Source organism: Ophidiomyces ophidiicola (assembly GCF_022830035.1).
Source record: "Ophidiomyces ophidiicola strain CBS 122913 chromosome Unknown scaffold_30, whole genome shotgun sequence".
Taxonomy (NCBI): domain Eukaryota; kingdom Fungi; phylum Ascomycota; class Eurotiomycetes; order Onygenales; family Onygenaceae; genus Ophidiomyces; species Ophidiomyces ophidiicola.
The window spans coordinates 85,217-111,855 of record NW_026054670.1 but is presented as its reverse complement, the minus strand read 5'-3'; the positions used below and the strand labels follow the sequence as shown (position 1 = coordinate 111,855).

The 26,639-nt window shown below is 51.5% G+C and overlaps 6 protein-coding genes across 6 annotated transcripts; 3 read left to right on the top strand and 3 right to left on the bottom strand.

Moving 5' to 3' along the window:
* Positions 1 to 872: 872 nt before the first annotated feature.
* Positions 873 to 2,939, bottom strand: LOZ57_005638 (uncharacterized protein; the record flags this gene model as incomplete). The annotated part of the gene is made up of 1 exon (XM_049254665.1): positions 873 to 2,939. One exon carries the CDS (start codon positions 2,937 to 2,939, stop codon positions 873 to 875), a length of 2,067 nt encoding a protein of 688 aa, XP_049106348.1.
* A 2,292-nt stretch (positions 2,940 to 5,231) lies between these two features.
* Positions 5,232 to 8,610, bottom strand: DOA4 (ubiquitin-specific protease doa4; the record flags this gene model as incomplete). The annotated part of the gene is made up of 3 exons (XM_049254664.1): positions 5,232 to 8,192; positions 8,279 to 8,479; positions 8,551 to 8,610. The coding sequence occupies 3 exons, from the start codon at positions 8,608 to 8,610 to the stop codon at positions 5,232 to 5,234; spliced, it is 3,222 nt and encodes a 1,073-aa protein (XP_049106347.1).
* A 906-nt stretch (positions 8,611 to 9,516) lies between these two features.
* VPS27 (Vacuolar protein-sorting-associated protein 27) lies at positions 9,517 to 11,874 on the top strand (the record flags this gene model as incomplete). Its single annotated transcript, XM_049254663.1, has 5 exons — positions 9,517 to 9,584; positions 9,638 to 9,770; positions 9,825 to 10,109; positions 10,184 to 10,934; positions 10,991 to 11,874. The coding sequence occupies 5 exons, from the start codon at positions 9,517 to 9,519 to the stop codon at positions 11,872 to 11,874; spliced, it is 2,121 nt and encodes a 706-aa protein (XP_049106346.1).
* Positions 11,875 to 12,659: 785 nt separating this feature from the next.
* LOZ57_005635 (uncharacterized protein) lies at positions 12,660 to 14,537 on the top strand (the record flags this gene model as incomplete). The annotated part of the gene is made up of 1 exon (XM_049254662.1): positions 12,660 to 14,537. One exon carries the CDS (start codon positions 12,660 to 12,662, stop codon positions 14,535 to 14,537), a length of 1,878 nt encoding a protein of 625 aa, XP_049106345.1.
* A 735-nt stretch (positions 14,538 to 15,272) lies between these two features.
* On the bottom strand, positions 15,273 to 20,117 carry LOZ57_005634 (uncharacterized protein; the record flags this gene model as incomplete). The annotated part of the gene is made up of 3 exons (XM_049254661.1): positions 15,273 to 16,812; positions 16,865 to 16,982; positions 17,033 to 20,117. The coding sequence occupies 3 exons, from the start codon at positions 20,115 to 20,117 to the stop codon at positions 15,273 to 15,275; spliced, it is 4,743 nt and encodes a 1,580-aa protein (XP_049106344.1).
* A 2,184-nt stretch (positions 20,118 to 22,301) lies between these two features.
* Positions 22,302 to 25,185, top strand: ATG13 (autophagy protein 13; the record flags this gene model as incomplete). Its single annotated transcript, XM_049254660.1, has 3 exons — positions 22,302 to 22,514; positions 22,573 to 22,665; positions 22,726 to 25,185. 3 exons carry the CDS (start codon positions 22,302 to 22,304, stop codon positions 25,183 to 25,185), a joined length of 2,766 nt encoding a protein of 921 aa, XP_049106343.1.
* Positions 25,186 to 26,639: the final 1,454 nt, after the last annotated feature.

The window sequence follows — 26,639 nt, the reverse complement described above, 5'->3', positions numbered from 1 at the left end:
TTTGCGGAGTAGAGTTTGCATGGACGCAGGTCGCTTAGCGATCTAATAATTAGCTGGGCCGCCGGCTGGCCGCTGTTTCTCGCGCGCATCGCCGTCGCTGGTTGTGTATGGAGTATGTAGTTGGTTGTGAGCTATCCCGGCCAGACACCCTCCAGCCAGACCATCACCACCACCACAACCACCACTCTGGCCTCTCCCCCCACGCTGCACTGCGCTGCTGGGCGGGCGGGTGCGTGACGGGCTGGCTGCCGGCCGGCGTCGCGTGAAACAAGGCCTGGAGTGCGACATTGGCTGCCCGGGGTCCCCTGGGCATTCCTTCGCCCAGCACGGGGTCCCTCTCTTCGCTTCTCCGCCGTGTTTCTGCGCTTGGGCTTCGCAATTTGGTTAGTCGCGATAGCCTACCTGTTATGGAGTACGGAGTGCTAACTCAACTAACTACTGTACTTGCGTGGGCCGTCCCCGTCGTCGTCGTGTCGTCGTCGTCGTCCGCCGCCTGAGGTGGTTTTTCGCCGCTGCGTCTCTCATCCGCCATCTCGGCCGCCCACAAGCTCCCACCGACCGATCAATCAATCGAAGGCGCGCAGTCTCAGCCTGCTGCAGCCCGCGCGCTCTCTGGTCGATCGCCGTGCTTTGTCCGGCGCTAGGTCTGGGCCCTGATGCGCGCCGTTTGGCCGCCCCGAGGCGCGCCGCCGTCGAACTCAACCGCCTCAATGCAAAACGCTCCCCATCCCAGACGCCCGGCTAAACGTATCAGGCGGCGAACCGCCTCGAGACAGTGGATTGCTGGGGAAATACTAAATTCATGCTCGTCATTATTATTTCTACCACGCTGCCAGGTATCTAACTAACTAACTAGCTGACTGCGACTACTACTACTGCTGGCCCTTCCCCTTCTCCACCACGCACACGCCAGTGGCGCTCACGCCCGCGTCCGACTCCGACGTCGCAGTCAGCTTGACCACCGTCGCCGGCGTCGAGGATCCCTCGGCCTTCACGGCGACCCGGACCGTGGCCGACTCGCCCAGCTTGGCGATCGCGAGCGCGTTGGGCAGCTCGACCTTCCAGCCGTGGCCCTCGACGCTGGCCTTGAGACGATACACGTCCGACTTGAGGTGCTCCGCCAGCGGCTTGCCGCCCTTGGGTGGCGAGTACGACCCGGTGTTGGCCAGCTTAAAGGAACAGCTGACTCCCTTGCCCGTGGCCGAGCCGCCCGAGGCCTTGCCCAGAGACACCGCCACCCCGCGCTTGTGAGAGTCCTTGCGGGCTTCCAGCGACCGCACGCCCACCGTGTACGAGAGCACGCGGTCGTGGTCGTGGTGGATGTCCAGGATGTAGAAGTGCAGCGCGTTGGCCTTGTCGACGAACTCATACTGGCTGCCCGACCGCGTGCCCGCGTGGAACAGCGCGTCCGCCAGCTGCCGGTAGTCGCCCACCGTGAGATACGCCGGCGTGCCGTCGGGCCGGTAGAAGTCCACGACCCTGATGTCCTGCGGGTTGGCGTCGATGGTCCACTGGAACGCTTCGCCGCGCTCGTCGTTGCGCGTCTTGCTGATCATGACGCCCGAGTCGGGCGTGAACGAGTCGCTGCCGATGCGCTGCACCACCTCCATCTCGTAGTTGTCGTAGCCGCCGCCATCGCACAGCGGGTCGGCCCTGGGGTCGCATTTCGGCGATCGATCCGAGTCCAGCGTGACGCGCAGCCCGATCAGCTCGTCCTTGCGCGGCACGATCGAGCGCGCCTTCAACCGCACCGCCACCAGCCCGGTGCCCGCCAGCCCTTCGCGGGACACGCGGAGCACGCTAGCCGGGTCGACCAGCTTCAGGTGCAATTTGTCCCGAATCGTATGATGCGAGCCCATCGACGAACCCTGCGTGGGCGGAATCATCCACCGCGTGTGAGGGCCGCCGGGCCCGTTGAACGTGCCTCGCGACATCATCGACCACGGGCCGGAGAACGACCGGCGCGGCGGCTTGCCATAGGGGTTGTTGTAGTTGTCTCCAATGTCCAGCAGATGGCTGAGCTCGTGCGCAAACGTCGACATGCCCGAGCTCTCAGCCTGCGTCGACGACCCGCCGCCGGCGTTGGGCCAGATGCACGAGGCCGACGCCCACGACGTCCATTCTACATAGCGAGTGCGCGCGTAGTTGGGAATCGACGCGTTGGCCGGCGGCCCAAACTTGGCCGGCACGTCCTCCTTTTTCAGGAACTTCATCTCGCCAAACTCCAGCCAGGTCGCTGACTCGTCTTCGCCGGCGGAGAGGATGAACACCAGCTCGAAGCTCTTGGCCTTTTCTTCGCCCACCTCCTTGCGCCATGCCGCCAGTGCGTCTGTGCGGATCTCCTTGTAGCATTGCTCGCCGGCCGGGCAGGCACCGGGGTTCATGCCCTCGCCCACACCGTACTGGTAGGATTTGAGCGGCATCTTATACGCGCCAAACGGCGTCAGATCCACGCCGAAACGGCCGCCCGAATCCTCCATCCAGTACTCGTGCAGCGTGTGGCCCCGGTTGAGCTTGTTGGGCTTGTTCAAGAAATCGCGGTAGAAGTTCGCGACGTCCTGGCGTTTGATGTTGGCCGCGCTGGGGTGCGGCGTGCCCCAGACCGTCGACTCCGGCGGCTGCGTCACGGCGAAGGGCAGGTCCGGGTAGTCGACCGCGACGAGCGCGATGTTGAAGTTGCGGTTCGAGCCCTTCTTTGCGGGATTCGACCAGTCGGTGCCGGGAGGCGCGCGCCAGTCCGCCCACGTCATGTTGTCCGGATTGACCCAATTTTGCGGATCCAGCACCGCGAACGGATCCTCCGGAGTCCTCGCACTGTCGCTGTCGGCGTCACTCTGCGCGCTGGGAGCGGCAAGGGATAGAGGTGCGGCGAGCACCGCCAGCACGCTGCTGACGGCCAGTGCCCGCCAGCCGCACGTCGATGCACTAGGGAGCTGCATCCTGTTCCGTCGTTAACTCGATCGGGCGGAGAATTCGGAGTGATAACGCCCACCCAGCTCACTACTGGTGCGCGCGCATCGACAGAAATCCTCCGAGGCGTGCGTGCCGGTTTTATAACCGGCAAACCCCCCTCCCTGGCGGCATGCTGCCTGTCGTAATTAATCAAACGTTCTTTTCGCCCAGTTCCTTATCTTCTGGCCGTGGGATCGCCTGCGCGCAGATGAAGCAACACGGCGCGCGGGGCAGGGTGACATTTGTTTGCTGACCACGTCATATAAGCCCTGGCTGGCGGAAATCTGTTCCCGTTGCGAAGTACCCTATACCGCCCAGCGACGCGACTTAGCGTGCGCGTGCGTGGTACTGGGTACTTCCGTGCGGGGAAAAGCCATGGAGTGGTATATGATGAGCCTTCGCGGGAGGCCATCGCCGGGCCACCGCTAGCCGCGCAAAGCCAATCAGTGGATCCGGCGCCGGCTACCAAGGGGCTGCCCTGATGGTCGTTGGCGGCCAATACCACCTGCTGCAATAATCGATACGGGCCAGGGTCAAAGGACGACCTGGGATGTGCCTGGTACCCAGCTGATTTGACCGCGCCAGAGACGAAAGAATGCTGGTCCGCGGACGGGGGCATCCCGTATACGCACGCCGGAGCCATCGCTGGCCAGATGCATAACCGGATTGTTATATGATTATTCTCTTTTTAAATGACGGCAACGGGATGGCTTTCGGATAACTAGCCGGCTGCATTTAAAATTGCTGCCATCCGGCATGCTTGTTGCACTGCTTGAGGGGCTCCGTGGAACATTCTCCGGGAGTCCACCTGCCGGACCGTCTGGAATCGATCTTGCTAGGGAAACTGACAACCCGTCGCGTAGTTACGCTCTTCTGCCTGCGACTGTTGAGAGATCGCGAACGTGCTGACTAATCGGTCAATAACTGACTACCACGTGACCCGCTGCTTTCCTGGGGCTCTCGCCTAAACAGGGATTGGAGAAGAACGGCTGGGATGAAGCCTCGCTTGGGCCAGTTGTGGGATCATCTCTGCCTCCAGACACCAGAAGCCATGATCTGGATTAAGGCGGGTGCTTTGAGACAAGGGTAAGACAGCTTTCAGGGTGGCCGCAGCCGCTGTCCTCTAAGTTCTCAAACAAACCTTGCACAGCTCCCGTTCCTTACTTGAAGGGCATGGTTGATTCCCTGGTTGGATGGTGGGTGCTGGAAAGTGCATAAAACCAGTTCGCCAGTTCGGACTGCTGTTTTGCGTTCCGGGCAGGATCAGCTTTCCCTCTCCGACCGCATAGAAAACCTTAACTGGTTACTGCTTGCGAGCTGTCTGACTCAACCCAATGTTCGTACCATTCTTGGAGTTTCATATTCGAACAACCAGCTGTGCCAAAGAAACAGGCTTCGGTTTTCATGTGTCAAGTCTCGACCTGTAAGCATTATTTATTGCCAAGGGGTCGGTTTTATGGTGGAAAAATAGACCGCCTTTTTTTGACTCTGATGCCTGTTACACCTGACTCTGATAGATGCGGCCAAGCATGGGGTGCCTGGGCCATGCCGGGTTGCTCGCGAAACTCTCCATCTAAAGCTACTTATTGCTGGCGTCTGGCCCGAGTCCTATAGGATGACACGGCACATGTAATAATTATTGTGAGTGCTACAACATCCAGCCGTTCTTTTCGCCATTATTCGTTATTCTCGGTTTCTCCTTGCGTTTCGCGATCATTCTTTACGAGGTGCAATCATCGGATACGGGCCACCGTTGTTGATTTTGAGGGGCTTTATGCCGGGGTCTTGCTAGATGAACTTTAGAGGCTTCTAGGGGTCGGTGTTGGGAGGATCTGACTGAAGACCAACTTAAAAGAGAAGCACATACGGAGTACGGAGGACCTAATAAGATGGGTACATCTGTATACTTATATCATACTGGGTTTTGTGGCCGGCGCATTGGTGCACCGGCTCTACCATGCAATTTCAAAATGCAATCGGCCAAATGTCAATGCTGGGGTACATGATGTTCAGGATACCAAAAAAGGGGCCATTATGGCCGTTATGTGCTCCCGAGCTAAGTAACAAAACACCCAATAACACCATAGTTTACGTGTTGGGAGGTTTTTCTTGCTGGGCGCTAGACTTCGAACCAAAAAAAGCCATAAGAACTAGCAGAGCAATGTATTTTTTATCATAATTCATATCAAAATTGCTTGAGCCCCGCAAGGCAGAGAAGTGTTCAAGCTTAAGCAGATTGTTGTCATTATTCAAATGTCTAAGAACCAAACGAGACGCAATTAATGAGCCGGAACTCGTTCGTAGAACACGAGGTACGCCTGCTCATTCTGAAGACAATCCGAAGACCGAGGACTACCAGGCCTGAAGTCTGTTACTCGGTGATCGTCGAATTTTCGCCAGCAGTCGCGATTATTATCACGAACTAAGGCAATATAGTGGCCCTCGTGGATCGTTGATCCCAAATGCTGCACCACAGCGTAAGCATTGTAGATGTATGGGGGAGACGTCGCCAGCTCGTGGGGTGTAAGTTCAGTTTGAGCCAAAGTTGAAGCGTTTGTGTTGGCCTGGGGTGAGGAAGGGCGGCTGGGTTCGAGTTGGGCCATGAAAGGGCTCATATCTAGCCCAGACAAGGGAAAATTGACGGCTGTATGTATTTTTCTCGCCTGTTGGCTGTGGGAGGCAGAAAAGCGCTTAAAGTGAAAAACGAGGAAGCGAGGCGCACGGGTGAGAATGATTTGTTTGGTCGCTTCCCTCTCCGTGCGACAATGCGGGCACTTCCAAACTTCATCTCCACTGAGCATCTCTTCGTGGCAGTAACTACGAAGACATTGGTAAATATCCCCCGAGCCCGACACCGGAATTTCGACGCTAATGCTGTAAAATGCTTCATATGTGGTGGATGTGCGCCGGCAAGTCGTGCAGCGCAACCGACTTGCATGTTGCCCAGCAAAAAGAGATGATATGTAAGACAATTCGCGATGACAATAGCGATTCCATTCGATTCCCGATACTTGGTTGATCGGCATCTGCTCACGACGCATTTCTTGCTCAGTTGTCAGTGGGCGCAGGGGTGTCCTTTGCCAGTTCAGATTGAGATCCTCGTGCAAGCAATCGACGAGAACGTCGAAGAACTCTTTAGCATCCTGCTGCTGACTTCCAGCCCACTCTGGATTTAGCCGGCCGACAAACTTTCGAAATGAGGTAGGTCTGATCACTTCAACGTCGTTCTTCCACAATGATCGAATCAGATTGGCATAGAGTCCAGGTAAAACGCCTTGAGAACCCTTCCAGTTTTTTTGTACCTGGGTGTGAAATCGATTATCAAAGAAGAATTTAGTAAGTTCTGTTGTAGCACTTAAACTTTGAATGATGGAATTCATATAACATGTTGACCCAAGATTAACGAGACCAGTACGGGGGAGTTTTATGCGATCGAGAGGGGAAACTGATTTATATAAAGCGTGCTTAGTTGCAGAAGCTTGACGCGCAAGAGGAGGTTGGAGGTGACGGTCATCGGCAACTCCGCTGTACGAAGGACGGGGTACTGCTGGCGGTGGCCGAGACGGAGGTGCAATAGGTGGTTCGTCGGTGTATTGGGCGTATGCCGGCGGGTTTGAGGGAATACTCGCCATGGACTGACGGATATCCTGGGGCTCTGGGAATCGTCGGAAGAAATCCTCATAAGTATGTACAAAAGGCGAGTTTGATTCCGTGCCAGAAGCCTCAAGATCTTCAGGTTCTTCTGTGATACCACCGGCTTCTGCAACATAGCTAGTCGGGTCTATCTCCTCTGTTTTCGCCTTCTCTAGCCATGCTCGTTCTTCTTCTGGATTCAGAGGCGTAAACTCACGAAGCCTTCTTTTCTTCACTTCCCAGCTTGAGTTAGCACTGACAGTGGGCATTCTTCTTGGTGGCTGGCGTCTTCCCGGGGTAGATGTACGTGCTCCAACCGTATGCATTATAACAGCAGTGTGAGTTGTCGCCAATGACTGCGGCCCAACTAGATCAACCCAAGCATCAAGTCCACCCACAAGCAGAACGGGCGGTCGGCCATCCCTGAGTGGTTTGTACATGTTGAATTCGTAAAGAGTGTCATAGAGAGCTCGTAGATGAGGTACAGGGCTAGACGCAGGAGATCCAGCTAAGTAAGACGAGTCACTTGTACTCTGATCATAGTACACAACAAGATCAAATTCGTTCCGTCGTGAAAAGAGTGCTTGCTCAAATTCAGGTGATATTATTAAACGGTCTTCAAGCTCCTCCGCAGATACATTTTCTCTGAGAACGACAGGTTCCACACAAATTACAGAATTTGAATATATGTGGCCACTGTCGTATTGCTCCCGCGAACGAACATCAATAAGTAAAATATCATATTTTCGTAGGTACTTGAATAAAACATCAGCGGTTATTGTTGTACCGACAGAAATATCAATCGTCTTTCTTCCAGTGTCCGCTTCGACATGGATGCCATTAGGAGTACGAGACCGATATGGGTTTTCATCAAGTGAATCGTTTAAACGGTCAATTCCTGATACCTGTTTTTGACAAACAGAGCGAAGACTATCGGTCGATGTTCTGGGAGGATTGGAAGGCGGCTTTGATGGGGTAATATTCATAGGACTGTACGCAGGACTTGGGAATCTAGGAAGCGGCTCAATGGGGGAAATAGGAACTTTGGGTGGTAACGCGGGAGGGTGGCTTTGCGGCGAATTCATTTGTCGTGGTCCTAAAGGACGGGATGGAGGGTCCATAAGGGATCGGGAAAGAGGTAAGGAAAGGGGTCGACCGCTACGAGATGGCGAATGTTGTGGAGCTTGGTGTGGGTAGCCATTGCTCTGAATGGTTTGGTATTCAGAAGTAGCTGTGATGTGATGAGAATTCCTGAGGCTAGCAAAGCGTTGTGCAAGCGGGTCATGCAGTGACTGTGGATCTTCTAAAAACCTTTGTGTCAAATTCTCTGGTTTTGGTCTGATTTCAGGCTTTGATTTCTTCCCATGGCTGCTAGGCATTTGCGCACCGGGCCGCAAACTCGATGGGTGCTGAAAAGTTGCCGGGCTCGGGGGGCTAATTGGTCTTTCACTAAGTCTACGTCCCCCTTCGTGCTGGGACAAATCAGCTGAACGGCGCTGTGGGGAAGGAGGATATGGCAGAGAATTTGGTCTTGCCCCAGGAGCATCGTTATCCGAGAGAATTCTGCGTTTTATATTCTCCATACTCGTGTGTTGGGAGTTGACAGTCTATAAAGATCATTAGCAAAAATATTCTACGTCTTTAAATTCGAGCTGCTACGTGACCAGATCACTTTGGGTCGAAATTAACTCACCATGAGCAGTCTAGAAAATTGATCCGCCCATCGAGGGTGATGTTGGTTCATGTAATTAAAATCAGGATGATTTGGAATGTTATTTATGACGATATCAGAAGCACGAAGATACTGCATTAGAGCCAGGTCAAGTTGTCCCTGTTCCTTTAAATCGCTAGATTTCTGGATGGCTTCCTCTGAAAGTCGAACAAGCTCATTGAGCTGCCAATTTATAAGCTGTTAGTTACCACTTTTTCCCACTAAATAGGGCAGCTGCCAGCCGAGAAACATACGGAGACTTGTCCATCCAGGCTCAAAGATTTCGCCATTTCCTGTAGTGATCTCATGTCCATATATTGCCGGTTATCTATTCCGCTGTCGATCGCGCCCCGCTCGCCAAAATGGCGGTGGGGGTCAGCGACGTCTCCATGCATGGCTTTCCAACCTGGCAGCGTACGAGAACAGGGGTTCGCTGCCTTCGGCGTCGCAGAACAAAATTGAAGAGAATGTTCCAACACAGAGAAATTAGATTAGTCTCTAGAGAACAAAACCATCTTCACAGCAGGTGGGTAAACGAGCGAACGGATGGTCTTCGAGCAGTGCCGTCGTGCGAGTTATTGGCAAACAAAGACGAGGAGTCGGAGGTATTTGCGGTCCTCTGTAACCATGGAGATAATCGATTCAGTCATAACGTCATTAGCGTTTCACCGGCAAGATATCGACGGTCATGGAATATTTGCGTGAAGAACAGCTCCCCGATAGTGACACATGATGCCTGGAATTCCCCTCCGACGCGTGTGCGGCAGTAGCAGCGAAGTGACGAAGCCAATACGCCCGCAGCGCTTATTGAACGGCTAGCCGCGCTCGACGCTCCACACTAACCGCATTTAGTTAGCCCCACTCCTTGTGGAACTTGGGGCGGTCAGGTGTCGAATGACTAATCCACCTTTGAGGCACATGGATCTGGCAGCTGTCGAGATGCTGTAAGCCGCAGTATTGCCTTGAGCAACCTTTCTCGTTGGAGTTTGTTATGCCCTTACCATAAATATTCTACGCATCATCTTGCAATAAAGCGACTCTTATTCAGGATCCTTGCATATTCTCCTTCAGTTTGTGACTGCCTGGTGCTGGAAACTCTGTTAGTGTCGTCATCTTCTCCGTGCCTAGAAAAGTCGCCATCCAGGCAAACAAGTTCCTTCTCCACGCATATAAAGGACTTTTTAAATCAAGAGGCTTAGACACCAGAGAACTCCGTCATTATGGCGGGCTGGTTCTCTTCGGTTTCCCCGTTCGAGGAACAGGTCGAGAAAGCGACCGCTTCATCCCTGTATGACCAACACGGGCTATGGTACTGCCATAACTGACCCGACTGCCTTCTAGGGAAGACATCTCTTTGAATTTAGAGATATCGGATCTGATTCGCTCGAAAACTGTACAACCGAAGGATGCTATGAAAGTTCTAAAAAGGAGACTTGAGAATAAAAATCCAAACGTCCAGTTAGCGACATTGAAGGTGGGTGATATAGCCAATGCCGCCTGAACCTTTCACTAAGCCTTGATTTTCCAGTTGACAGATACCTGCGTTAAAAATGGTGGCCGTCATTTTCTTGTTGAGATTTCTTCCAGAGAGTTCATGGATAACCTCGTTTCTTTACTCCGACTCGAAGGTGTAAACGCCCTGAATGCCAACGTAAAGGCGAAGTTGCTGGAGTTGATTCAGACTTGGGCGCTTGCCACAGACTCGCGAAGTGAGCTATCATACTTGGGTGAAACATATAGGAAGCTACAATGGGAGGGGTTCGAATTCCCACCGAAAATGGAGATGGCCAGTAGTATGCTTGACAGCAGTGCAGTAAGTTCAGGATCACTCCAACCTCCCGTTATGTCTATATTTAAAACAGTTATTAACATTATCGTACCGAAAAGCCTCCAGAATGGATCGATTCTGACGTATGTATGAGATGTCGAACCGCTTTTACGTTCACAAACAGAAAACACCATTGTCGCAACTGTGGGAGTGTCTTTGATGCCCAGTGCTCCAGTAAAACTTTACCTCTACCCCATCTCGGAATTATGCAAGCGGTTAGAGTCGATGATGGATGTTACGCAAAGCTTACCTCCAAAACTTTTAATGCGCCGTCTAGCTTGGTAGACCGCTCTGGCCTGAAATCTCCTAAAGCGAGTACACGCATGGAACCTCGTGGTGGTCGCGCAGATACAGATTTTGATGAGGATCTTAAGCGTGCTTTACAATTAAGCTTAGATGATATAAAAGGCAAAGGATCTAGTGGATACGTTGCACAACCGAAAGCGATGAATGGGGCTGTGGATTTGGGATCAAATGCGGCAGAAGAAGACCCGGACTTGAAAGCCGCAATCGAAGCTTCTCTACGGGATATGGAAGAACAAAAAAGAAAGCACAGTGCTGCTTTGAAAACCTCGACATCTGACACGAATTCATCACATACTCCTGTTGTTGGTCTTCCGAAGAAGGATTACGAGCTTACTGCAACCGAAGCAGAAAAGATCAGTCTACTGGCGACCCTTGTTGACCGTTTGCAGCATCAGCCGCCTGGAACAATATTACGGGAACCCCAAATCCAAGAATTATATGAGAGTATAGGGGCTCTAAGACCCAAATTAGCTCGGACATATGGCGAAACAATGAGTAAATATGGTAAGCATATCTGTAGTAGGTGTATTACTGGTTATTTCGTGACTAAAGCCCAATAGATACTCTCTTGGATTTACATGCCAAGCTATCCACTGTTGTTCGGTATTATGACCGTATGTTAGAAGAACGGCTTTCCAACACTTACGCTCAACATACAATCGGTGCATACGATTCATTGCAGCCGTCTCAGCCATCTTCAAACTTATACCCTGTCATGCCACGTGCACCGGATGGTCGGGGAGGGGTAGAAAGCTTCTATGCACAAGGCGCAGATGCACAATTCCCCCCGTCTCAAACCTACCCATCTATCAGCCGACACTCGTCCATGGACCAATCTTATGGTCAGTCGCATCTACCGGCTGCGGTGCCGACTCAAAGCCCATATGGGCATCCAACTTCACAATATAACCGACATACCCATATGTGGAATCATTCCGCGGATCACAACTCCCCCATTCAAAACTTCCCACCAATGCCCTCGTACCCTGATCAGTCCGTACAGCTAACGCACGCAACCTCCGCCCCTCAAAATGATGCCGCCTATACTGCTGGTTTTCAATCGGCGCCAGCAGAAGGGAGTTACCCCCAACCAAGCTCGCAGTTTTCTCAGACGGCATCTCCAAACCAGCAACAACAAACTATTCGAACAATGCCCCCCCCCGCAGGACAAATGCCTGCGCAGCCTCTCTCCTACCATACTCAAGCACCCCCTCTCGGTGCGCCATACCAAGCATTTGCTGACGCAGCCAATGCGCCACCACAGCCTGCAGAGCAGACCCACCAACCTCCATACAGTTGGAAAAATACGCAAGGTTCTTATGCGCAACCACTTAAAGGAACAGAAATGTATCAGGGCCCTGCTGTTGGGGCTTCACAGCCGCTGTCACAACCGCGAACGCAGCCCCAAGTCAAGCCCCCAGAAGAAAGCCTGATAGAGCTTTAGTACCAGCCATATAGTGGGGGACACTAGGTAATTTGGTTTTGGTAGTGTTAACAAAATCGACTCTTTACCGACCCAACGGTATCGTTCTTCCCAATTTCCAATTTACACCAGTAATGCAACTTTGTATCGGGTTCTATTTGATTTACTCCGAACTCCATTCTATTCCGCATAGCGAATATGCTTTGTGGTGGTCAGCAAGTCATGGCGTTTTGGTTCATTAGTTGAGCGCTATCTGGGGCTGGGCATGTTCGATAGCGTCTAGATACTCCGTATGTATGAAGCAAACATTCTTCGTCGTGTTATATGCTCAATGCCGAATCGGTCGGAGCGGCGTCACGTGCGGGCTCACCGCCTGGCAGTTTCCGCCAAGCCCGTCCGCTTCTGGCCAGCATCGCCGGGCATCTCGACTCTTCGTGCTCTCCGCATGCATTCCGCTGCCTAGCACTCTTCTTCTGCGGTCTATCCGTATTGCGGCTTTCACGTACAGTTCTCTAGGTCATTTGACACTGCGAAACGTCCTCTTGTCCGTTTCTGCCCAACCACAACGTCATTCGCCCCTCTTGCAGCCAATTACCCGTGTCTCCCATCCGCCTTGCCCAATTACCTCTCGTTGCGCTCAGACTGAGGGGATAATCCCTTTAGAAATCACCACACACGTCCGAGCTCAGAGCGGGGCCAGCTCTGTTGTTCTCGCGGGCTAGCCGCATTTACGATCACAGAGTGGAGACCAAAGCGAATGTCGTCTTGCCTTCGTTGAACCAACATCTATTTCTGGGGCTGACACCATGCCATCAAACATTTCGCCAGCTAAGCGCTCGGTATCCTCCCCGCAGGCGCCATCGGACGTATCTTCGATGCCCCGTCACCCGTCCTTTACAGCCGCCCAGCCTCACAAGCCAACCGGCCACAAATCACATCGCCCACACGTTGTTGGCACGCATCGCGTGCATGGACGGACGCAGTCGCATAAGAACCTAAATAAGCTGCAACGACTGGCGCTTGCACACAACTTGGCTGCTGATGGAGTAGGTGCGCCTCCAAATCCGTCTCGCCACCAGCGAAAGAAATCGGCGCCTGTTTCTCCTTCGACGAGCCCCCCCACACAACAGAGTCACGTCCGCTGGAACCAGTCTACGATATCGCTCACTACTCCGCCTACCAGTGCGCCTATGCGGAAGAACTTATCTACTCCGGCGTTAAGACGAAATTCTGGAGTTCAGGCGAAAAAGGCCCTGACAGTGACGAAAGCTGAAAGTCATGAAAAGAAGAATACAACTAAATCTGTTGGATTCGACTTAGCTGATTCCGATGATGAGGACGAGTGGGAGGATCATAGCTCTATCTCGGCATCTAGTACAAGACGAAACTCTGTTGTCTCAGGCAAGATGAATGGCCAAAATAGCCTCACAAGTCCTGCAGCGGCAAGATCCCCTCTTGTTCAAGAGAGTCACACCACGGACGTTCCCGGTCGGGGTGTGGTCAATCAAGATCAGCCCTCGCAGAAGCGTCCTGACGAACCGTCAGAGCAGCTTCACTTGCTGGACCAGCACTTGATTGCAACTCGTATTCTACAGCAGTCGCATTCTGCGAAAGTTCCGCCATCGGTCTCCTCGATATCCGCCACCGCAACTCCTACACCTCCCGATAGGACTCCTCGTTCCAGCTCCTTTGCCAACTTAGCTTCTAGTCTAAGTGCAATGAACCATTCTCCTGCCCCCTCCGCCCCAAACTCGATGATTGTCACCCATCCTCATGCTACATCTTCCTCCGCTGAAGGCGGGGTGTCCCGATTTTTGATAAATGGCTCCGGCCCTAATCCTCCCTCTAGCTCTGATCCCGCCACCCCATCCTCTTTTCTACCACACTACCATCCTCGAACACCACCTTCACCCGAGTCCACTGTTGTTAAACACTCCAAGTCCCCCAAACCCTCTGCAAATGGCCTTTTTGAACCACACTCCCGGACACAACAGAAGCTCTGGTTGCAAAGGACGGCGACTATGTCCAACTCGCCTCCAGACACATTTGCTCCTGGATTATGCCCCGCCGTGACTCCCTCGGCAATAGATTCACATATATCCGGTGTCCCATCTCGTCCTACTACTAGTGGCTATGACACTCGTCGACCAGTGATCGGGCCCCCTTGTCCTCCTGGAATGCCTGCAGCTGATAGTGAAAGCAAGCGTGCACGGAAAATATATGATAGATTGGCTACGGAATACTCTGTTGTTCGCCGCTTTAGGGACCCTGTCGTGGACAGCTTTAAACGTCTCCGCCTGATACCTGGATCTAACACGGACGGAAAGCTGACGAGAGTTAACTCTGCCCGTGACCTTGCTAGCAATGGAGTATCGCGCCCTGAGTCCCGGGATAATTCACACACTTCTACTAGTATTAAAGAGCCAGGAGTAGGTAGCCAGTTCCTTAGCAAGACCAACTCTTCAAAGCAAAGTCAAGTTCGGTTTCAAGGGCATGATGATATAATTGAAGAGCCAGATCACGCTATCGAAAAGCTTTCCAAAACATCCGTACTAGCTGATGGGAATACCTACGAGCAACACGTAGATGGCCCCAGCGACAATACGCGATACCGGCCTACTGAAAATGAGCTGTTAGCTCGCAGAATATGGGAGAGCAGAGAAGTTCCCATAGCGGGGGAATAGTCTGCCATATACATACATACCTACGTTGTGGCATCTAAAGTATTTTGGGTTTAGCGATTACTGCATTGTGCCCGGGATTAACCTAATTGCCGTTTTAATTTCTCCATTTTGGCATAGGTCGTGTGGCTATCTTTTTTTTTCTTTTTGAGTAACTGCTGCCGCAACGTTTCATGTCTTGTTTCCTGAATCCTAGGTGGCCTTATTTGGCTCTAAGGTACCACTAAACAACATAGCGTCCGCGTTTTCATCTCAAGCAAGCCTGGGATCTGATGATGGTTCTTCATTCCATTGCTAAATTTGCTTAGTAATACACCCAGTGGAATCACTTTTTGTCTCCATTGACATTTCATTTGCTCCCAATATCTACAATATGGTTTAAAATATCTGAACCTTTTTCTTCTGCCAAAGGTATTATGGATAATGAAGTTAAATTTTTGTTCTTATTTTCACTGATGGAGAATTACGGGAGTTTGTAACTCAATATTGCCAACTGCTCTATTCAACAATAGCATGTTTTGGAAATCGAACATATACTATTACCCTTTAAGGCCGATGATTGTTTTGTGAAAGATATTGTAGTAAAATAGTAGAATACGGGACAACCATACGTAAAGATATATATATATACAACAAAAATATTACAGGTAAGTATAATCAACAACTGAAACCTGTTCTACACAGATATCCTGAAATAATGTACATTCCAGATCGGGACAACGCTTGCTTGCAAGCGTATCATTGCCGCGGCGGCGGGATCCTCACTTTTCCGTGTGTTGAGCCACGATTGGAGCCACCGCGGACGAAGCCACCTCTGGCACGATCATTGTTTTTCCTGTCATCGGCATTCCGCTGCTGGTTTTGGGCAGGAGAGCGGCCATTGAGTGGGTGGCCAGATCCTGGAACGATCTCCACGGGCGCTGAAGCCTGGTTTGAGCTGTTCTCCGCATGTCGTATATCACGGCGCTGGGCGCCACCACGGCCTCTGTTCTTGCCCTGGCCACCTCTTCCAGCTTCCATTTTCCTGCCGTGGCCCCGTGCACCACCGGAAGTAGATGCTGTGGTGGAAACGGCAGCCTCTTCTTCCATGACCCGCTTACTCTCCGCATCCCACCATTCCTGAAACTCTTGCTCTACTTGGATATCGTGGAGATTATGCTTGGCTGTTGCGCTTTCCCGTATTACGTCTTTTTCGAATTGCTGCTGTTGAAGAATTTCTGCAAGAGACAAAGGTGTGGAATTAGAAAATTTTGGAGCCAGTGTAGATTTGGTGCCGGTAGATGGCTCTGGCTCAGCATTTTGGGAGGGACAAGGGCTGCCAGAGACAGTTTGACGAAGGTTTAACGACGCTTTACTGCTCGATCGTTTTGGTGTTAAAGGTGACTGGTTGTTTTGTTGTTTATCCACGCCCAAAGTATTCTTCGGCACTGATGGAGTCTGCCACGGAGATATTGGTTTGGCTTTTGGCGTTTCTACCTCCGAAAAGATCCCCTGCAACTGTTGTTGCTTCATCTTTTTTCGCTCTCTCTGCGAAAGCTTTGAAGGCGTAGGCTTCGGAATCTCAAGTTCACGGCGTATAGAAGAAATAGACTGAGGCTGCTGGCCTTTTAACCCAGATGTTTCCGCCATAATATCCTTGAGGCCTGCCTTTGGGGTACGTCCAGAGAGACCCCATGGTGCTCCTGGAGTACCACCGATCCCAGAGATGATCGGAGAAGAACTGGGCGGCAGGGTGGGTGACCGTTGGAAGTTGGGAACAATATTGATACCAGAGATTGGACCTAAAGATGGCGAATATTTCGATGGTGGCGATACCTCACCGGGATATCTCCCGTTACTAATATCGGCTTGAGCCTTAAATGTGCGTGGAGTACTCGAGACAAGGCTGGCTGGAAGTGTACACTCATCGTCCATTGGAAATATTAAATCTCCATTGGAAGGCTTGGATTTCAACAAGGGACTCTCTATGGGTAATTTGGAGTTTTGCTCTTGAGTGGTTGTCTTGCTTTTTGGCGGTGAGAAAATCCCTGGCTTTTCAAGGCTTCCAACCTTCAGTTTCTCCTCCCGCACCTCATCTTCATGGAGTCGCGAACGTAGCTTCATGGAGTCGATTTGGCGCTGCCTGTCTTGTTCAAGTCGGGAAACCAACTCTGGGTATTTTTCCAGTATGTATTCTTGAGTATTTCTAGCCTTCGAAATTGGGTGATGGGCTATCTGGTTTTGACGACAAATGTCATCGAGTTCTTCGAACAAGTCCGAATCTAAATTATCCAGCAGCCTAAAAGAATGATATCAGAACTAATTTCAAGATCTGATATGATTCTATTCACCTGTTCTCCAGCATAACCTCTGAATTCAGGCAGATGTACTCTAAGGCGGCCCTCTTGAAAGCAGTCACTGAACAAGGAGCCACCGTATTCAAGAAAGGAACGACATTACGTATATCAACTACACTCGCCAGTTAGTCTCATGGCAAGAAATAAGCAGAACGGACCTACCAAAACTGCCTAACAGCTTCTGGCAAATTTCGGCTAGCCTGTCAATCATTAACTCGTTGGCAACGAACATAACATCAATGATTAGCTCAATAAAATCGTTCAAATCCGTTGTCTGAACATCTTCAAAAAGCTCATCATCGGTATCTGCGTATATGTGGCGTAGCACAAAGGCAAATATTTCGGGAGTGATATGTTTGAGATCGATACGAATCATCTCTACTGTCCCCGTGCCCTCCTCTCTCCTAGAGAATAGCCAACGGCCGCCAGCTCGACCATTGAATAGAGCGTCAAAGAACGGGCATCTTTGGCAGAGAATAGGGCTGTGGGCTTTGACGTTTCCTCTGTCCAGTTCAATAATCACATCACCACTGTCGAAGAAGCTAGGATGCGAAATGGTATTCTCCATATCAAGATTTAGGGTCTGTTCAGGTTGTATCATAAGCCTTGCTGCCCTTTCAAGATATTTTAAGTCTAGCTGTGTAGCCAACTTAATCACTTCGGTTCGTACTTGACGATATCTTGAAGCATGTTTTGTTTCCTGTCGAATCCGGTTCCAAACATTATATGATTTATCAGTATAAACAAATAATACAACATTAAATATAGATAAGAAGTCGAAATTTTGAAATTGAAGATGGGCCTGGCCACTACTGTTATACTCAATTGATAAAAGATCGGGAATGGAGTAGTAATATGATTGTCGAAATTCGGAAAACGCTTTGCGAAGCGTCGAGCTTCTAGCAGAAAGCACGAATTCGTGTACAGGTATTCGAGTTTTTGAGGAGGTAGAAGAGACCCAGACAAGTGCGGGGATCGTCTCATCTGGCTCACAGTGTTTTATCATATTATCCAGTGAGACCTCAAGCTCGAGGGGTCGTAAGGGCGTTTTATTACCCGGTGAAGCCTGATGTTCAGAGCGGTGATTCCTAGAGATATCTTCAAGAACATGGGTATCAAGAAGGTCCTTAAACGGTAGGAGAGAGGAGAGATCATGCCAAATTGTGCGAACCCTTGGTACAATTTGGTTCATTACCTCACACTCCCTCTGGGCAGCGGCATAAGCTCCAAAAGCATTGCTCCTGACAGCAACGACACGAGATAAGCCTGGAATTCTAACGAACTTATAATCCTTAGTCTGCCGCTCACCCGCCAGATTCCCACCTGCATCTTTCAGTCGGTTTCTAGGCTCCTTACGCCATGCAGAACCCGACTCGGTGCAAATGATGATAGAACCGTCCTGGCCAACATCCACATCTCGAACTGCCATGTGAGATTTCCGAATAGACCATACACGAGAAGGCTGCGGAAGAGAATTCCTGATCTTGGACGGGTTGGTGGTTGAAGAAGAAACAGAATGTGTATCCGCTTTTCGAGAGACATTTATGGTATATACCTCTCCGAAGCTTGACATAGCACAGATCGTGTTGCCGCCACTAGTGATTTTCACGACAAAATTCGCAGCAAGCCCATATCTAGTAGAAAGAAAACTATCTCGAATGAAGGAAGAAGAGCCGTCAAGGGGAAATGAGAGCCTAGAGTATCCATAGTGTGTGAAAACCCATACATCATGATTCTCCAATAAGACGGCAGTGGCGCGATCAATTGCAGTCGCCATTATGATTGATTGATTAAAAAGCGAGGCGCCAACACGTCGTGGTATCACCAACACCTCGAGTGAGCGTGCGTCAGCATCGATTAAACCGAGCTGACCTTCATTCTTCCCGAAAGTGTATATTGAGGTTGTTGTATAGACGACAGAATGAATAGCAGACGCAGCAGCGGCAACAATCATCTCCTTTTTAAAGGGGTTGAAGATTTGCCTTGGGGTGGTTTGAACTGGCAAGTCGTCTTTTTGATTCGTCTTTGGAAGTGCATAGCCGAGTTGGCCGTACTTATTACTTCCCCAAGTAAACACCTCTCCTTGCTCCGATATAGCAATTGAATGATCTTGACCCAGCGCTACACTGATAATCTTCTTTCCTGCTATTGCACCTCCCTCGATACAGGTAAAATGGAATCGAGTAGATTCATCACCAGTACCTAACCTTCCACCAGAGCCAAACCCACACATGTAGAGATTTGATTCAGGGTCGGTTGTAAGGATAGCAGTATGTAATTTGGCCATGACAATATCCTGGTAGATAATAGACTGACTGCGTATTTTAATGGGCAACTCAGACGCAGAGTCGAATTCACCTCTCTCATCAGTGTTCTTCAGGCCTTGTTCTTCACGCAGCGACTCTCGTTCGTGGTAGAATCGATATAGCAAATGGTCTGGGCGGGTTAGGCTGACACGTTCTGGGAACTGCCGGTCATCGCCATCTCCCTGTCCCAAGGATAGATTTTTATTGCTTCCAAAGGTGAACACTTCGCTCCCTGCAAAGTTTACAAGTGGTCTTAACTTCCCCACTGAGGTATGCACCTCTGTTTCATCATGAACCGATGAACATTCCGAGGAATCATCATCTGTTGTATGCATAGGATCATCATCACTTTTGTTGATGTCTCGGGCCACAATAGTAGTGCCGAATAGCTCAAAGGGGCTGTTTCCTTCCCGGTCTTTTATCTTAATTAACCCACCGGAGGCATGATGGCATCCATTGGATGCTCGAAAGCCCGTGGCATCATTGATATCTCGCGCAATCAAAGCTTGTGCAATGGCAATATTCCCAGCGTAGAGAGCTCGATGCAAAGCTGTCCACCCACTTTCCACATCCTGCACGTATATATCCAGAAAAGGAATTGCGAATAGTGCTCTGACAAACTCCAGGGCCGACTCTTTCTGGGAAGAGCATGCTAGGTGCAATAACGTGCGACCATGTCGGTCTCTCGAGTTGGCATCGGTGCGTGAGATGATGACAGGTGGCCCTTGCACTGGTAATGCCTTCTCTTGTAGCGGAGAAGCGGCTAGTCTTTTTGTTTTTGATCCGGTGCCGGGTGGTGATCCTAGGGAGGCGCTGTAACTGCCAAGCTTAGGTCCAACGGCGGTACTCCTCTGCCCGGGGGTATAATTGGCGTTGGCCAGGAAGCTCTTAAAGGCTTCAACATCATCCTGGAGAAAATACTGCCACAATTTACAGCTCATGTGCCGCACCGTGCCTTCAACGGCCGAATCCCCTTCAATCAGGCCCCGGCAATACGCGGTGACTCAGCTAACGGCGAAGTTCGTAAGCGGTCTCCGAGGGGCAAGGGGGAAGGCGCGGGAGGGATGGAGCGTTCGAAAGGGAGCTTTGGCGCTTAGATAGAGGATACCGATGCGGCTTTCGCGGGGGTGAGGGGCTAGTTCGAGAAGACACAGTGGCGGTTCGCGAGATGACGACGGGCGACGAATGCGACTGATGACGCGCAGGGGTTTCGATACAGCGGTTCCAGTGGTTTGCGAGACAGTTCCTGATGCAGGACGATGATGCTGACGATGCAGTCGGCGCGGGGAGCTGCAGTTATTTAAGGGCCGACGACGACGCGGGTCACAAGCTGGCGGGCAGTCGAGCTGAGCGCGTGAAGGCCGGCGGGCGGGACCGGAGGAGAGGTTGTTGCGGCGCGGCCAATCAGCAGGCGCGACACCCGCCATGCGGCCAGACGAGAGGCCCAAAGCATCGGAGCTTATTAAGGCGGCGCCAGAGGGGGCTACGGCAGACTGCCCAGCATACCCCCCTCACATGATCCCGACGTCGCTGCCAGCTGCCACTCGCGACAAGGGCTCCGTTACGTGGGGTACGGGAGTGCTGCCGGCCAGCACGACGCGGTGGTGAGAAGCGCGGCCGTATCTCTTGCGTGATGAGGCTGATCGGCACAGGCAACAGGCTTATCGGAGGCGCTAGGCTCCTAGTCTTATCATGAGGCTCCCTGTGGCGGCGTTCTTCACAGAAGATCAGAGCTAGCCAAGTGGGCTAGATATCAAAGGCCGCTGTTGCACGCGAAAAAGGGACGGGAGGATGCTTCAGGCAGGCTGCGATATTATTATGGAGTCGGTTAGTTACCCGGGTACGCGCTCCAGCGGTCCCCAGAAAGCATCGCGGGTTTGGGTGGGCCTGAGAGCGAGTGCTATCAACGGTGCCAACGTTGACACTGCAGTACCACGTTGGACCAGTGAACCTTGGAGCGTGGATTGTCCGGTACGGAGTACACCTGACGGGCGACGCGGAGGGCCAACACAGGCCGGCCAGCCATCGCCCAGGCCCAGCAGCGACGAGGGGCACAGGGGCCTCGCACAGGGCCGGCTGGGGCGCTGCGTCTGCGGTGTTTTGACGCCGGGGAGACGCGCCCGCGTACTGGCCCGTACGGACCCATACGGCGCTAGATCGATTCTGGCGTAGTGCAAGACGTGAGCCGCGTTTGGCTGCAGCAGCGCCGCGCCGTGGTTGGTCCCGGAATCGCAGCGTTTGCCGCCGTACCAGGCGATACGATATCTTGGGGGGGGAGAGCATGACCGGGCCGTGACCGCCACTGGGGCTCACCGTCTCGCCGTCTCGCCAGCTTGGACAAACGAGATCGAAAGCAGCCGAGAAGCTGCAGCCCGACGCCCAGCCCGCCCGCAGAACCCATTAACATTGTTACTAAGAAACCAAGCAAGCAGGCAGGCAAGCCAACCACGGCGCCCTATCGTGCGTGTTTCCGGTCTAGCTCGGCCAACGTTCCGCGACCCACCCTCGCCCGTGATCACCGGCTCCAGACAGTCGAGTCACCTGCGGGTGCGTCACATCCATCCACGCCCGCCCGTCCTCCACAACACACGCCCTCTTGCAGCTTCGCCCCGTCCAGTCGTCGCCTGGCTCCCCCCAGTTGAACCCAGCACTTGTTCGCCCCAGGCCCTGCTGCCGCCTCTCGTCGGTTTCCTATCTGACTCACCTCTCGTACTCCGTACCTAGCATGCTGTCTCCCTAAGTTCTCGCGCGGGAAACAACTCCCGTTTCCTCCATCACAGCCTTCAGTACTTGTTCCGCCCATGCTCTTCTCTTCCCTACAGCACGGTTGCCTGCGTTCTATGACTGTGTGCACCCCTACCGCCGCCTTCTTATCCTGATATCCTCCCCTGTTTGCTACTTAACCTCCAGCCCGTGAGCTTGACGCTCCAGCTTGTCGCACCACCGTCGTTTTCTGTTTTCTGCTTCAGATGAATATGGCATTCTACCGGATCCCACAACACGGCTATTTCATATCCCCTGCCTAATTTACTCACCCTATCGCCTCCCTACCTCCTACCTCCCTCGTAACATCGTCGTCTGCCTCCTACTTCTCTCCTAGTCTTCCCTTTCGTACTGTCCCTAGTATGCATCAGCACCGCAGAACCTCGTCGGCGGTGCCATCGTCCGGCCACCCGCGCCAGCCACAAAACAGACCTCCCAGTCAAGATGCTGAGCGGTTTGGTCCCAACATATCAAGAGGCCTGGCCGCTGAGAGACATATGGAAGCCTCTGAGTCCGATCAAAACATCGAATCTGGTGAGAAGCCGCCTCAGCAAAAGCTAAATCAGATGATTCAGGTTGGTGATTTTACTACTACTTTATGCTTGTGGGCTTTGCAACTAACGACAAGAGCAGAACTTCCACACCAAGGCCGCTCTAATCATCTTGCATTCAAGAATAGAGCTCCGACCTTGGATTGTCAATGGTGTTGTACGCACAAATAGATGGGTAAGTGATCAAAAAACCTTTACAAACTAGATTTCTGACCACCACCTTTCGTCTGATTAGTTCAATGTTGGGCTGGACGAAGCGGATGAGCTGAGACCTGCCCTCATTCCCTGGAAAACAAGCAACTGTACCACGAACCGACCTCCTCCGATGATCATCGAAATCTACCTAGACCTCACGCAGCTGACAAATAATCAGAGTTTGGTGATTCTGGATGACAAGGGCAAACGTTGGGATGTGGTTGAAGCCCTTGCCGCTAGCGGCTGTCTCGATAACTCAGAGGCTTTCAAGCAAGGCCTGATTCTAGAAAGATGGCGTATCGAACTCGGCCCTGGCCCTGATGACTTCCCTACAGATCTAGGGCTTCCAGCTGTCTACAAGAAAAGTATCGTAGTGTTCAGGTCACTATATACTTACTCCAAAATGCTTCCCGCCTGGAAATTCTTCAAGCGCCATGCGAAGGTCCGGCCAGTTCCCGCATTGCTCCTGAAATATCGGATCATCCAGGGTACCGAAGAACAGACCAGGACGTCAAAGGACCCCTTGAGAGTTCCTCTGGTTCCAGAAACGGATAAGGTTGTCGAGTCGTATTCATTTGGCATGACAGAATCTCCAGCTGGGACGTTCTCTGCCCAGGTAACATACCGATCAAATTGTGACTTTCGAGTTGACGATTCAGAAGCATTATTGAGTTCAAGATTTATGGGTGTGGATGAAGGTGTTTTCAAGCCTTCGCTACCGTCTGATGACCCCTATACTACTCACGGGAAGGGGCCGGGCTCTTTGCCAGTTCGCAGGCAGATGCCTGGTGCCTCTGATCTTGGCCAAATGTATGGAAGCATGTCAACATTCCATCACCCTGGTCTAACTAGAGCAGCAAGCCCTATAACGGCTGTTCGAACAGCGACAGAGCGGGCAGCTGGATCTCCTAGGTCACCCAGCTCTCCTACCTTTTCTAATTCCCCTAGATTGACACAAGCTAGGGTTGCCGCTCTTTCCAGTGAGGGAAATCCCCAGGTTCCTCGGAGACCATCAATATCAGTCCAGCCATTCAAGGCTCCACCTCTTTCTGCTTCACCCGCCCTTACCGATAACCACATTGGGTTACATGGAAAGGCCCCGGGGACGCGTGAAGCGCCAATAAATATCCCTACTACCACTAATAACATGCAGCGGCCAGGTACACCGTCCAGAAGATCGACAAATGCGTCTGAAACTGCGATGGGATCTTCCACATCTGGGTCACCAAAACCTGCCTCGATATCAAGGTTTAGCAGCTCATTTAGCCACCGAAGGGGTAGGCCGTCGTTCGGAGGTACCAGCAGACCCAATGAAGATCATTCCAGTGATAGAGTGAGCATTAGTACTTCCCCAGCTTACCCAGCAATGGCAACTTTTGCAGATACTGGTGCTACAAGCTCAGAGTCTGTGCAGGCAGATGAGGATAACATTTCAGACTTCCTAAAAATGCTCGACCTAAACAAGGGCCTCTTATCTAAGAGAGAAGCCGGATCGTCCGAGTCGAACTCAAAACGGACATCTACAGTACTATCCAGATTTCGCAAGATGAAAGAGTCTAATACCATGCTATCGGAATCAATGTCATCCTCTCTGATTCTTCAGCAGACTGCGCCTCTTAAACAGCCCAGCGTCTCTATGCCGACGTCCGGCGCTGCAATTTCTGTGTCATCGTCCCCAGGCAAAGCAATATCTCCACACACGCCGCACACACCCGCCGTTCCGTCTCGCCTAAGTGCCAACAGTGTTGTCGACTATTCTCGTCACGACCGCCCTTCGCGTCAATCTAGCAAAACGGCTTCCGAAAGGACCATGGTTGCACAAACTGGATCTCAAAGAGCTGAATCCTCCGCCAATGCTATTGATATTCCTCAATCCCCTCGCCCTTTTCCTCCTACTTTTCGCCGACCCAGTTCTGCTGCTCCACGGCGGTCGAGTAGTGCTACTGAAGAAGACCCTGCTGATTACTCACCATTCGGTATGCGCAGCCTCAGCCTAGGCGCTGAAGAACGGTCTTTAATGAGCTTGAGTGAGCTTGTTCAAGGCGCAACAAGCGGCGAACCAGAGCCAAGTTCAATACCCCAGAATCATTCCGCAAATGTTACGAATCGATCTACCGCCAAAGAGACCCTCAAAGTCGAAAATATTTCGGGCATTTCACGTCCATACCAACCCCGCTTTGCTCATGCTCGAAATCGTGGGTCCTTTGGCCACTTGCAATCCCAAAATTCAGCTGCTAGCAGCCTAGGACGTGGCAGTGTGGCATCAAATACTACAGATGCCGAGCGAGAAGGGTGCTCTGGTAGCGTCAGCAACAGTGGCACCTCCATTGCCCCAGACACGCGACGCAGTCTTACACACAGATTTAGCATGAACCGGGGCACGTGCATTCCTCCTCACTTTGACGAAGATGAGCCCTTGTTGTTTGCCATGAGTGATTTTGGCGTTTCTCGTCGAAGTCTGGAAGAGGGCAAAAAGGGTGGGCCGGGTGCGAATCCATAGATTGTTCTAGACTCGAAGCTTAACTATGTACAAGACCAAGAAAGAACACAGCCCAAACTCCGGTATCTCCGAAAGACCAAGAAAGTCGCAATTCCAGGTGCATGGACCGATTCAAGTTATCAGATGCGATGGACTGGTCGCAGTTGAACGCTCAAAACCAATATGCCAGAAGGAAGTTGTGAATTGTGCGAGATTATGTAATTCGCCTGCCACCACTTTTACTTTCCCTTGCAGACCTTACTTAGTTCAAGTAGGGGTCTACAGCTACCTTAGTCTTGTTCTACGCTTTTCTGGGAACAGCTTACGAACCCATTATCTTGTTTTTCAATTTTGGAATCGTTGGATTCTGTTTTCTTTTGGTATTTCCTGGGGCTATACGGAACCCCATTACGTATAGGTCCTTCCTCAGGGACCTGCATACTTATCAGATATACAGCAATATGCTTGGTTTAAAATTGTCTTTTATTTCTTCGTTTGACTTTTTCTTTTCTTTTCATATTCAAGCTCGTTGTGAGGCAAAGATGTTACTTGCGCTTTCCCAGCATTGGCTCCTTTTTTACCGGTAGTCTACGGTGTCTGTTGGCTGTGCTTATTTTTCCACTTTGATTGCCTGTTGTCTAATGCGAAACTCATTTTGAGCATTGCTTTCATCCTTTCATTGTTATTTTCTATTTGGTGTTTAAGGTTGGTGTTTTACATCATATACTGATTTGGACGGCAATAGACCAATATCTTGAGTTTGTTTTGAACAAAAGAGAAAAAGGAAATATGTACTCAATACTTGGCTCAGGGAGTCGGGCTGGGAAGTGAAATGTCCTGGGAGCTTTCGCATTGTTTTCGCCATACAAGACGTATTGGTCGTGGCGCCCGTGGGATGATGGTTAACGAAATTTGCAATAGTATTAGCCATAATATCAATGGTATCTAGTTTTGCTAATATTCGTTGGCCTTTGCCTGTGTGGCTCAATATAACTATATCAAATACCCACAATGGAGAACGACCTGGAACATCAACTGCATACATCCGCCAAAGCGTCCCTGCATTTCAGGACCCCCTGTCCCTTCCGCCAGCCTACAACTCGCGGCTCCATAGTTGGACGAGAGGGCCGTCTTTGCCATAGACTGGGTCTTGGGTGGGCATCGCCACCGTTGAAATGGCTTGAATCATGGCTTTCATATCGGTATGAGTTTCGCCGTACTCACTCCGCCAGTGTGGCGCGCCCTGGTGTGTAATTATGTCAAGAGAAGGGAATCGAAGAGGGGAAATAACAAGGAGCAAATTCTGTTTACCTTTGGGTAGACAGCAATGTATTTATAATCGCTCTCGCTATTTAGAGAGCAGTGGGTGGTGCCAGCAGGCAGCACAAGGACGTCTCCGGCGTAGACGGGAAGATATATTCCCCCTTTCTCGTCGAGCTTTCCACGGCCAAGAATCAAGGTTGATGAGCCTTGGA